The sequence below is a fragment of the Mobula hypostoma genome, chromosome 4 (assembly GCF_963921235.1).
Source record: "Mobula hypostoma chromosome 4, sMobHyp1.1, whole genome shotgun sequence".
NCBI lineage: Eukaryota > Metazoa > Chordata > Chondrichthyes > Myliobatiformes > Myliobatidae > Mobula > Mobula hypostoma.
In genome coordinates, this window is record NC_086100.1 from 84,618,806 (window position 1) to 84,631,986 (window position 13,181).

A 13,181-nucleotide genomic window follows, 5' to 3' on the forward strand; every position below is an offset into this window, starting at 1 on the left:
TTCACCGCATCTTGTTCCCATTCCAACCTCACTCCTTCCGAACGCTCTGCTCTCCACTCCCTTCGCACTAATCCTAACCTTACCATGAAACCCGCTGCTAAGGGGAGTGCTGTTGTAGTCTGGTGTACTGACCGCTACCTTGCCGAGGCACAGCGACAACTCGCGGATACCTCCTCTTATTTACCCCTCGATCGTGACCCCACTAAGGAGCACCAGGCCATTATCTCCCACAACATCACCAACTTTATCAGGAAGGGTCTCGGCCCGAAATGTCGACTGTACTTCTTCTTATAGATGCTGCCTGGCCTGCTGCGTTCACCAGCATTTTTTTGTGTGTGTTGCCTGAATTTCCAGCATCTGCAGATTTCCTCGTGTTTGCGTTTTTAAATTAGTAATGAAATGACCAACTAAATAATCCCCTCTACCTGCACCAGGTCCATATCTTTCCATTTTCTTCACAGTCACGCACTTATCTGAATGACTCTTAATAGTCTCCAGTGTCCCTGCCTCTCCCACCATCCCAAGCAGACATGCAGACATTCCAGGCACCCATCAATCTCTGTGTAAAAAAAAAAACACTTGCCCCTCACATTTCCTTTGAACATATTCCCTTTTGCCTTAAATGCATGCCCTCCGATATTAGATATTTCAACCCTGGGAAAGTGATATTGTCTGTCTTCTCTATCTATGCTTCTCATAATCTTATAAACCTCTTTCAAATCTCTGCTCAGCCTCTGCTGCTCCAGAGCAAACAACTCGAGATTGTGGCCAAACTCTTATTGTAGCACATGCCCCCTAAACCAGGCAGCATCCTGGTGAACCTCCTCTGTATTCTCTCCAAAGCCTCAACAACCTTCCTATAACTGAGTGACAAGAACTATATGCAAAACTCCAGATGTAGACTAACTAAAGTTTTATAAAGCTGCACATAACTTCCTGACTTTTGTACCTAAGAACTAGACTAATAAGAGCAATTATGCCATATGCCTTCTTAACCACCAAATCAACCTGTGTAGCCACTATGAACATGGACCCCAAGATCCTTCAGCTCTTCAGCACTGTTAAGAGTCTTGCCAATAACAGAGTACTGTCTCTTTACATTTGACCTATATAGATCCAACACTTCACATTTGGCCATGTTAAACTCTGTCTGTCATTTCTCCATCCATATCTCTGTCTGATCTATATTTTGTTTTATTCTTTGTCAGTCTCCTATGCTATCTACAATGCCACAACTTTTTGTGTCCTCTGAAATCTTACTAACTTGCCCATCTACATTTTCATCCAGGTCAATTATAGCCATCACAAAAAGCAGAGGTCCCAGTACAGATCTCCGAGGAAGATCGCTAATCAGAGACCTCCAGCTAGAATAAGTCTCTATGACCACTGCCTTCTATGGGCAGGCCAGTTCTGAATTCAAATCATGGACCCTAGATCAGCCTCCCTTGTCAAACAGCTTATTAGAATTCATGTTAAAAAGCATCCACAGCTCTACCTTCATCGATCACCCTGATCAACTTGTCAAAAAACTCAATCAAGTTAGTAGAACACAATTTGCCCCACACAAAGCCATTCTGGTTCTTCTTAATTAGGCCACGGTTTTCCAAATGCTCATGAATCCTATCCCTAAGAGTCCTCTGCCCATAACAGAGTAAATAACCTGATAAACTGGGCACAGTACAATTATACACCAAGTAGTGTCACTGCTTCACATCTTCAGCAACCCAAGCTTGATACTCACCTTGGGTTTGTCTGAGTGAATTTTGCATGTCCTCCTCATAACTCCCTGAGGGGTTCCTTCAGGTGCTCCAATTTAATTTCACATCCCAAAGACATTGTAGGAATTTCAGGAAAGAGACTAGCATGGATAAAGCAGTGACTGATTGGCAGAAGGCAAAGAGTCGGAATAAAGGGAGCCTTTTCTGGTTGGCTGCGGGTGACTAGTGGGGTTTCACTGGAGTTAGTGTTGGGACCACTTCTTCTACATTATATGCCAATGACTTGGATGATGGAATTGATGGCTTTGTGGCAAGGGTTGCAGATGATACAAAGATAGGTGGAGGGGCACATAGTTTTGAGGAAGTAAAGAGGCTGCAGAATAGGAGAATAGGGAGTTAAGAAAGAAGTTGAGGAGCAGGACCTCAAAGGTAGTAATCTCAGGATTACTGCCTGTGCCACGTGACAGTGAGTATAGGAATAGAGTGAGGTGGAGGATAAATGTGTGGCTAAGGGATTAGAGCAGGGGGCAGGGATTCAGATTTTTGGGTCATTGGGACCTCTTCTGGGGCAGGTGTGACCTGTACAAAAAGGACGGGTTGCACTTGAATCCGAGGGGGACCAATATCCTGGCAGGAAGGTTTGCTAAGGCTATTGGGGAGAGTTTAAACTAGAATTGCTAGGGGGTGGGAACTGAACTGAAGAGACGGAGGAAAGGGAGGTTGGCTCACAAATAGAGAAAGCTTGGAGACGGTGTGAAAGGGAGGATAGGCAGATGATAGAGAAGGAATGTGCTCAGTCTGATAGTTTGAGATGAGTCTATTTTAACACAACGAGTATCATGAATAAAGCGGATGATCTTAAAGCGTGGATCAGCACTTGGAGCTATGATGCTGTGGCCATTACAGAGACTTGGATGGTGCAGGGGCAGGAATGGCTACTTCAATTGGCAGGGTTTAGATGTTTCAAAAAGGATCAGGAGGGAGGCAAAAGAGATGGGGACATGGCACTGTTGACAAGAAATAGTGTCACGGCTGCAGATTGCGCTGATTTGAGCATATTCGATGTTACATTGACTGTTCTATTTATTATAAGTCATTATCAATTACTATGATTGCACATTGCACATTTAGACGGAGATGTAACAAAGATTTTTACTCCTCATGTATGTGAAGGATTTAAGAAATAAAATCAATTCAATACCTATCAACTCTGTGCTGGCTCACAGCAATCTTAGCCCACCACTAATTTTCCTGTACCTTGTTCTCCCCAACTTCCCATCAACTTCTGCCCAGAATCTAGTTGTAAATGCTTTCATACAAAGGCACTATTTTGAATCCCCAATAAATGGGCAGTAGTAATCTTAACTTGTCAAACTTACAGTCTAGACTAACAATAAATTTGCCTATGTCTCTTACAGGTGCCTGGTTGAAAAGGGTGATGTTGCTTTCATTAGGCACACCACTGTGTCTGAGAACACTGATGGTATGTGGATCTCTTGGGATGTGTTTGCTCTGTGTGCCAGAAGTTCTGCCATGACTTTCTACTTTGTCCAGAGCCGGACTGGTCAATCTCCAAGCTAAAGATTATGATCAGAGGACAGCATGGTAGTGTAGTGTTTAGTTCATCCCTTTACAAATCCAGTGACCCAGGTTCAATTCCCACCGCTGTCTGTAAGGAGTTTGTATGTTCTCCCCACGACTGAATGGGTTTCCTTTCAAAGACTTACCGATTAGTAAGTTAATTGGCCATTGTAAATTGTCCCATGATTAGGCTAGAGTTAAATAAAGGGTTGCTGGGCGACTCAGCTGGAGGGGCCTATTCAGTGCTGTATATGAACAAACAAATACATACATACATACATACATACATAAAGTGAAAATGATCTGCAGGTAGAGAAAAGTAGTTCAGAAGGGCTGGAGTGAAGGTAGGTAGAGGATGGCAGATAACAATGTTGGTGGCTCAAGCCTTCATAAGCATTTAAAAAGCAGAAGGTAGAGGATGGCCTAGGAGTGAATAGGGTTAATTACAGAGATTGGAGGTTTAATGCTATCTCCACTAATGTGGATGATGGTGAGAGTGTACAGTAACTATACTGACGGAGGAGATCAAATAATGTAAAACCAGTAGAAAGGCACTTGTCTGAATTTATAAGGCATAACCAATCTGGGTTCATTAACACCACACATGCTGTGTAGTCAAACCAGAATGAATCAGAGTTATAGTAATAATGCATCTGCAGATTTAATTCTATTCAGATGTTACTCGATCTCTTGATGGCATCAACCATTAACAGATAAATTGGAGATGATTTTACAAAGTCTGTCTCCATAACTGTAAACCAGTTGTCCCATGGATGCATGGTAGTTTCTTCTCTGGAGAAGGTAGGATGCACAGAGACCAATTGGTCTAAGATCACCAGCCAGAAATTAAGGATGATTAAAATTAGGCAAGTATTTAGAATTCCATAACTGATGAATCTGATGAATTATAGTTAACATTGATGTATTAAACACAGACATTTACATCCCATTGGTAGGAAAATAAAATATTGCTGCAATCTCTCTCCAAAATTCATTCCATTGGCCTCAAAACAGCTTCAAGCAGTTTCAAACAGCTCACAAAGTCACCAGTGTTCCATTCACCTCAAGGAACATTTGAAATAAATGACCACTTGGATGTTTAAAAGGATAGAAAATATGCAGTTTAGGAAAGTGTTTGAGTTAAAGACTGCCAAATATATAAGAAGTTTGTTATTTGAATCATTTTTGCTCTTAGGGAATGGAACGTTGGACTGGAACCAGCACTTGTCTTCTGATAATTATTACCTGCTGTGCAAAGATGGGAGCACAACTTCAGTTGATCAGTTCCTGAACTGCCACTTAGCGGAAGCCCCAGCACATGCTGTTATGACACGACCAGATAAGAGGGATGAGTTGCTCAAACTGCTGAAACATGAACAGGTGAGAGGGCGTGAACCATTTTATTATCTAATTTTATGCACTTGGAACTTTGTTGGAAACGGGACAGGGAAGAAACCACCAAAAGTTGACAGCAGTGAATTAGACTGACATCCAGTATCTAACTGGTGGGAAGTTGTAAGATTCAGTCACACCGGTTAACTCTGGGTCTATGTCACGAAATTGGATGCTTAACTCAATAAAGCATATTATTGAATGAGAAGTTTAGCATGGGTCTGTTGCTCATTGGTTCTTTCCACATAAATCCTAGGGAGCAACAGGGTTAACAGGGGACAGACAGGGTACAAGTGTAAAGCATTTTATTGTCCAGCATTAAAAGTTGTTAGGTTTATTGAGGAGTTACAGCAAGATGAAATCTACCGGAGGTCTGCCACCAACCAACGATTCACAGATCACTCAGGGCCACAAAAAGAAAATGGAGTTCATCTTTGAACTTCGAACTTTGTATCTTTTCAATAGAAAATTAGTTGGCACTGGCCAGAGCATTCTGGATCTACGCACAATCACCTGTGGCCTAAAATGCCAGACAAATTCCTATTTTCATCAAAGGAAGCATGCGCTCTCAATAGGTATATTGGATGGCCTCAGTAATGAGTTTTGCCTCATTCAATGGCAACAGGGTGATATTACATCAACCACCATTTTCAGGTCTGTACTGATACTGAGGAAGGGAAAATTCAAAGTTCAAAGTAAATTTATTATCAAAATACATATATGTCACAATATACAACCCTGAGATTAAATTGTCAAGGGTGGTGATACCATTTCAGTTCCATTTATTCTTGTAAAGCATGAAAGAAACACCAAAATATGTGAGACTTCTTTCAGCTACAAACTGAGACAGCTGAAAGCCATCACGCCTCAAAGGCGTTGCTTGCTCATTATTCAAGTTCATGGGGGAGACATGTTTGAATGTGCCTTGGAAATACATCACAATTGACAAGATGCTTTATTAGTGCTGTGGAGTCGGGGATTCTCAAGGAACTGAACATTTTAGCTACTGTGTCAATAAATGTCAGTTACACATGTTTACTATGAACATCCAATCCCTTTGCATCTCCTTACCACAACAAGATAGTATGATGGATTTTCACTTCTTTCTTGAACATGCATCTGATCAGTCCACCACCAAGCTAATTTGTCTGGATAAACTCATTCTTAAATTGAACAATTCTCCTTCAACTTTACTCATGATCAATGTCAAAGGTATAGTTTGTTTATGCCTAACACTCCACCATCCATCATAATCATCTTCAACAGGATTCCTCCACCAGTTACATCACTTTCGTTTTTCGCCTTTCTGATGGGACTGTTCTCTCAGTTTTTCCATCATATTTCCATCTCTGACAACCACTTCCCTTCTCACTGCATTTTCCCATGTAATGGTTAAAGATATACACACTCATTTTAAACCCTTCACTCCCCAACATCTAAGGGACCAATGCTCCTTCCAGGTGGAGAGGTGAATCACTTGTGCTTCTTCCAGTTAAATGCATAGCGTTCAGTGTTGACTTTGTGGTCTCCTATACCTCGGAGAAACCAAATGTAGATTGGGGAGTCACATTGCAGAGAACTTCCATTCACAGGGATGACCCCAAGCTTTTACTCAACAGTCACTTTAATTCTCTTCATCATGTCCATTCTAATTCTCTGGCTTTTTCCTCTTGCGTTGCTGCAATGATACTCAACCTAAGCTTGAGGAACAGAACTCCTCCTCCACCTGTTAAAGTCTGTCCCAAGCCGTTGTGGCCCATCAGGCTGGTGCTTATGCCGGTTTCTGTGGCGTGAAGTGACTGAGAGTACGAGACTCCCCCCCCCCACCCCCCGCCGGATAGGACGCCAGTCTAGCGTGAGGTTAACCATTTTCAGCTGGGTGGACTGGAGCAGTGTGTGGTTAAGTGCCCTGCTCAAAGGCACAACATGCTGCCTTGGCCAAGACTTGAACACATGACCTTCAGATCGTGAGCCCAACATCCTAACCACTTGGCCACGCACCTGAGCAGGTAGTAACCCTCAAAACTCAACACTGAATCTTGCAGTTCCAAGTTAACTTTGTTTTCTTTCTGTAAATGTGGCAAAATATTTTCATTTCAATTTAGTTTTCTTTTCTCTCTCTCTCTGTTTTGTCTCCACCTTGTAGTACTTTACTGTAAGTAAATTTTACTTTGGCAGCCTCACAGGACACACCCTTCAGTCTCCATGCTTTCCCTTCTTTGACGTAACACACTGGTTTTCTCAGCTTTTTGTCTTTGGAAGGGTCCCTAACTAGAAGCATTAATTCAGTTTCTCTTTCTACAGAAGCTGCCTGACTTGCTGACTATTGCCATTTCTCCAGTTATATCCTTTGTAGGTTTCCTAAATAGTTGGAGTGAAGGAAAGCTGTAAGGATGCTTGCATGATATAGTAAAAAGCTACCTTATCATGGCATTAAATAATGGACACCATCTGAGAGAACACAGCTGGAATGGTGTAAGATATGTGATAGGTTAGACCATAAGATCATAAGTCATTGGAGTAGAATTATCCATTCAGGCTATCAAGTTTGCTCTGCCATTCCATCATGATTGATTTATTATCTCTCTCTTGGCTTCTTCCCATAACCTTTTGACACCCAGATTAATCAAGAACCTATCAACATCTGCTTTAAATATACCCAATTACTTGGCTTCCACAGTCACCTGTGGCAATGAATTCTACAGATTCTCTACCCCCTGGCTAAAGAAATTCTTCCTCACCTCTGTTCTAAATGGATATCCCTCTATTCAGAAGCTGTGTCCTCTCGTCCTAGACTCCCTCAAAATAGGAAATATCCTCTCCTCATTACTCTGTCTAGGCCTTTCAATATTCAATAGGCTTCAAGTAGACCTTGCCCTCATTTTTCTAAACTCCAGCAAGAACAGGCCCTGAGCCATCAAATGCTTCTCATATATTAACCTTTTCATTCATGGAATCGTTCTTGTGAACCTCATCTGAACTCCAAGTGCGGTCTGACCAATATCTTAGAAAGGCTCAGCTTTGCATCCTTGCTTTTATATTCTAGTCCTCTTGAAATAAATACTGACATTGCATTTTCCTCTCTCACCAGCAACTCAACCTGCAAGTTCACCTTTAAGGAAACCTGCAAGAGGACTCCTAAGTCCCTTTGCACCTTTGAAATTTGAATGTTCTTCCTGTTTAGAAAATAGTGTATGTTTTTATTTCTTCTACCAAGAAGAATGACTATGCAGTTCTGTGTTGGCGCATGGCCAAGTGGTTAAGGCATCGGTCTAGTGATCTGAAGGTTGCTAGTTCGAGCCTCAGCTGAGGCAGCGTGTTGTGTCCTTGAGCAAGGCACTTAACCACACATTGCTCTGTGATGACACCGGTGCCAAGCTGTATCGGCCCTAGTGCCCTTCCCTTGGACGACATTGGTGGCGTGGAGAGGGGAGACTTGCAGCATGGGCAACTGCCGGTCTTCCATACAACCTTGCCCAGGCCTGCACCCTGGAAACCTTCCAAGGCGCAAATCCATGGTCTCATGGGACTAATGGAGGCCTAAACGCTATATTCCATCTACCATTTATTTGCCCATTCTCCCAATATGTCTAAATTCTTCCACAAATACCCTACTTCCTCAACACAACCTGGCCTGTAAGTTTGGCACAGATGTTAAAGCATACCACTAGGGAGCACAGTCAATATTCCCTCCTCCAAAAGGTTCTTGGGAAGAGATGGACAGTTCAGTTGGGGTTATTTAGAGATTTGGAGCATGTTTAGGTAACTTTTCTGATCTGTACTTGAAAGCCTAAACTTCCATTACTGAATATTCATTTCAAATATAGATAATTCGCAGACACGTTGTGTGTAATTGTTATCAAAGTCGTGTTCCTTTATTCCAGCTGAAACATGGCCGTAATGGAACCATGCAAGACACCTTTCAGATGTTCAGTTCAAAATTATTCTCAGGGAAGGATCTCCTTTTTAAGGATTCAACTCAATGCCTCATTGAAGTTCAAAGTTCTGATTACAAAAGATACCTGACTGAAAATTATATCAAGATATTGGATGGAATTCATGCTTGTGAACCTCCTGGTAAGTGGTAGTGAAGTATGCATTTAGTCCATTTGTTTTGTCCACAGATTGTATGATTCTACTGTGCATTTAAACCTGTTGAGATATGATTTCTCATTTCAAGTTTTCCAGAGTCTTGGTACAGTCTTGATATAGTAGTATTGGTACTTGTTTATTTAGGAGTTGGAGAGGGTTATCACCCTCACAAGTAGGACAACTGAACGTGCAGGTATGTTAAAATGTCACACTTCTGTGCATTACCTGTTCCTCTAACTCTAGCACAGACGTGCTGTTGAAACAGAGTCAAAGGAGGAATATTACTCCTTTATCTGACTCGGTGGATAACGTTTTATTGGTTGATGGTGTGGGGTGGAGAAGATGAAGGAAGTGGGATCCTTTTATTCTCTGTCTAACATGTAGTTTACCTGACCTGGAAGTTTTAATATTGAAAATGTCAGTGCCCTATTCTTTACCACTAATTTTTTTCATCTAGAAAAGAGCAAAAGTTGAGCAAAGAGATTATATTAATTTATTGCTACTGGTGGCAATTACATGGAGAATATTGCTATGATGTTCTAGGTACCTGTTGTTCTATTTTACAGAAATTCTGGAAGCATGTGCCTTTAAAAATTGCTGAACTCCATGGTGATGATCTGACTGGGAGTTTCACCTCATGTCCTGGACATCTCCTAACTACAATGACATCCATTTTACATCTAACGAATCAGTTTTTAGCATTTCACAGATGCTCTGTAGGTATGGTGAGCTATATATCACCCTGCTTTATATCTCTTTCTGCAAAACATAATAAACTATAATTAACACATTCAGACTTGGTGTGATGTGTTTTATAACAGTGATGGTGTCTTTGTGAATAATTAGTTTTACTTTTCCAAAGAAGTTCTTTCCTAGACTTCTCACTACTGTAACTCTGCTCTAATGATACAGATGTCATGTTTCCTTCCTCAGGTGATAGAAATCAATTTCATTCAATAAAAACGGACAAAGAATATTTTATAATAAGGAAGTGTTTCAAGTAAGATACCATACAAGTCTTCAGTGAGTGGAATAAATGATCCCCTGAGACGTCAGCTGAAAATGCAAACACATTCTCCTCCTTCAGGTATCCCTCACCAACGCTAAGAATACAAACCAGACCATGCAAGAAAGGCATCTGTGAATTGCCTGATATTTTAAGAGCATCTGGTTATATACACTTTAGCAAGCTTGAAAGATTTCTGAATTGAGATTGAGTGTCCTGGTCCAGAGTTATTCACCAGGTTCAAAAAGGCAATATATTTTTTCTTTAGGAGGCTGTCATTGAATACGATAGTAAATCTACTGACATACCAGTTTTCCAATGTGTACCACTTCCTGCAAGCTCCATGATTAGGGTATAGTTTCCTGACAGCTGCTCCCCTGTTAACAGTCCATCTCTTGCATACAGCTTCAGGTTGGTCAGCGTGGCTTCATTGCTGCTGGTCCTAACGCTCCTTTGGTTATCCAACAGCTTTATTCCTGGGTCTCTCATCACTAGTGCTTGATCACAATTCAGATATTGTACAAACTGCTGAAAATGTGTGGAGTGGAAATAAATCAGGAGTAGGCACTTACTCCCCACTGATTTCCCTCCTGGCACTTATCTCGGTAAGAAAGTCAAGTGCAATGCCTGCACCTGCCCCTGCACCTTCTCCCTCACCCCGCACCAGTCAGGCCCAAGCAGACCTTCCAGGTGAGGCGACTCTTCACCTATGGGTCCACTGGGGTCATTTGTTCTATCTATGCTCTCAGGATGACCTCCTTTACATCAGTGAGATATGATATAGATTGGAGGGCAGCTTTGTCAAGCACCTTCATTCTATTCACCTCAAAAGGTGGGATTTCCCAGTGCCCACCCATTTCAATTCCACTTCACATTCCGACTCCGACATGTTGGTCCATGACCTCCTCTACTGCCACAATGAGGCAACACTCAGGTTGGAAGAGCAACACCTCATATTCCACCAGTGTAGCCTCCAACCCAATGGCATGAATAGTGATTTCTCAAACTTCCAGCAATTTCTCCTCCCGCCTTTCTTTTATCATACCCAGATCTGCTACCTCTCTCACCCTTTCTCATCTCCTCACCTGCCCATCACCTCCCTCCTCCCTCCCTTTCTTCCATAGTCCATCCTATTGGTTTCTTTCTGCTTCAGTCCTTTATCTCTTCCACCTATCACCTCCCAGCTTCTCACTTCATCCCCCCCCCATGACCTTTCCCTCACTTGGCTCCACCTATCATTTTCTTGTTTGTACTTTTTCCCCTCCCGCACCTTATTCTGGCTTCTCCCCCTTTCCTTTTCAGTCTTGATAAAGGGTCTTGGCCCATACTGCCCATTGCTCATTTCCCTCCGTAGATGGTACCAGATTTGCTGAGTTCTTCCAATAGTTTGTGTGTCTTACTCTGAAGTGCTAAAATTCAACACAATTCTATAAAAAACATTGTTGAGGTACTTCCATAGAGGCAGCAATGATAACAATTCAGTATCTAACAAAGTGGCCACTGAACGCATGTTTGTGGTCTTCTGCTGCTGTCGTCCATCCACTTCATTGTCTAACGTGCTGTGCATTCAGAGATGCACCACTGATGTAATGTGTGGCTATTTGAGTTACTGTTGCCTTCCTGTCAGTCTGGCCATTTTCCTCTGAACTCTCTCATTAACAAGACAATTTTGCCCACAAAAATGCTGCTCACTGGTTTTCTTTTTTTGTTTTTGTTTTTTGCACCATTCTCTGTGAACTCTAGAAGCTGTTGTGAGTGAAAATCCCAGATCAGCAGTTTCTGAGATACTCAAACCATCCTTTCTGATACCAACAACCATTTCCCAATCAAGTCACTTAGATTGCATTTTTTCCTCATTGTGATGTTTGGTCTGAACATCTTGACTATGTCTGCATGCTTCAATGCATTGAGTTGCTGCCTCATGTTTAGTTGGTTAGAAATTTGCATTAACAAGCAGGTGTACAAGTGTACCTAATAAAATAGACATTGAGTGTATAATTGAAGTAAATTGTCATCTTGATTCCCATAATGCTATCATGTCTAAACTCTGTATAGTTTAGCAATCTGTGTCTGGAGTTAAATTTAAAAGCCCCTATTAAACTCAGTATTAATGAACAATTAACAAATTGCAGTTAGAGTCCACTTTCCTGAATGGTCCAAAATCCCTGCCTGTCACAAGTTGAGTCATACCTTCCCACTGCAATGGGACACAGCAAATGAAGATGCAATGAAGTGGAATTTATTTGCAAAGAAGCTCACAATCTGCCTACACATGGAGACTCCTAAGTTCTCAGTGTAAACCTGAATGTCTGTGAAGCCATCACATTTTTTGGGATGTTGACAAAACATATATATGCCTCTATTTTTCAAAGGAATTACAATATTAACAACTATATAGATGCACAAGAAGCAATGCCTTCTAAATTTAGAGATACATTGCTTAAGAGTTTATTTTAAACTGGAAACCACAATTGTCTTGGTCTCTTTTATCGAATGTGAAGAAATTAAGAAATCTTGGGTACAATTTAAATCAATAATTATTAAGCAATAATATTGTAAAAAACACATTTGAATAGTTCAATGCTCTTTAACAATTCTCATCAAATCACTCCAGCCACTCATCCTCCCCACCCTCTTCCCTCTGTAATTTCCTCATAACTACAGCCCTCAGGATTCTGTGTTCTCTGAATTGCAACCTTCATTAATTTTCTTCATCTCACCAGTCGTAATTATTACACTTAGTATCAGGTATCTTTGCTACACTGACTAATGGGGCTTCCAATCCATTGTCCCGAGCTCCAATAACACATCCTTATACTGTAACCATTAATGAAATCCTGCATTCAGAAAATGGGTGAGACTAGTTTGGCTGCCAGCCTTGTTAACAATGGTGCTGTACATATGGACACTAGAATCATATTCATTCCTCCAATTTAACTGGGTCACCGCGGAGGTTCTGGCACTGGCAAACATGAAGCAGGCATGAAAGATTTTAGAAGCATGATTCTTTTTTGTTAACTCTGTCAACAAACATGTAGAAATAGACTCTGTCTATATACATATCCCTCAGAGCCAAAGAAGTGTAAGCTAATAAAATCCAAAGGACAACTGAAGCGTTAGGATTGAGACAAGTGAATGGGGTGGGGGTGGAGGGGGGGTGTGATATAAACGTGAGTACTCCCTGAGAGAAACACCAACAACTGCATACTGAGGATGTCACCTCGACTGGGGATGAAACGCCTGCAAGCTAATTGCCATTCTCAGTGATCACCACATCAGCAAATGAGCTCCTCTCGGGCTTCCAGCTGGGTATGGGTATCAATTTTAACTGATATTTTGAGGACAAGTTCCGCCATCTTCATCAGGGATGATGCCTAGCCTCGTCTAGTCCG

The 13,181-nt window shown here is 41.6% G+C and overlaps 1 protein-coding gene across 1 annotated transcript in view; it reads left to right on the top strand.

Moving 5' to 3' along the window:
• Positions 1 to 9,577, top strand: part of LOC134345965 (uncharacterized) — a 130,200-nt gene extending 120,623 nt beyond the window's left edge. The window contains exons 31-34 of the mRNA XM_063047309.1: positions 3,137 to 3,201; positions 4,495 to 4,679; positions 8,576 to 8,768; positions 9,350 to 9,577. Coding sequence (XP_062903379.1) covers positions 3,137 to 3,201; positions 4,495 to 4,679; positions 8,576 to 8,768; positions 9,350 to 9,384 — 478 coding nt within the window. The 3' untranslated portion in view covers positions 9,385 to 9,577. The remainder of the gene's footprint in view (positions 1 to 3,136; positions 3,202 to 4,494; positions 4,680 to 8,575; positions 8,769 to 9,349) is intronic.
• Positions 9,578 to 13,181: the final 3,604 nt, after the last annotated feature.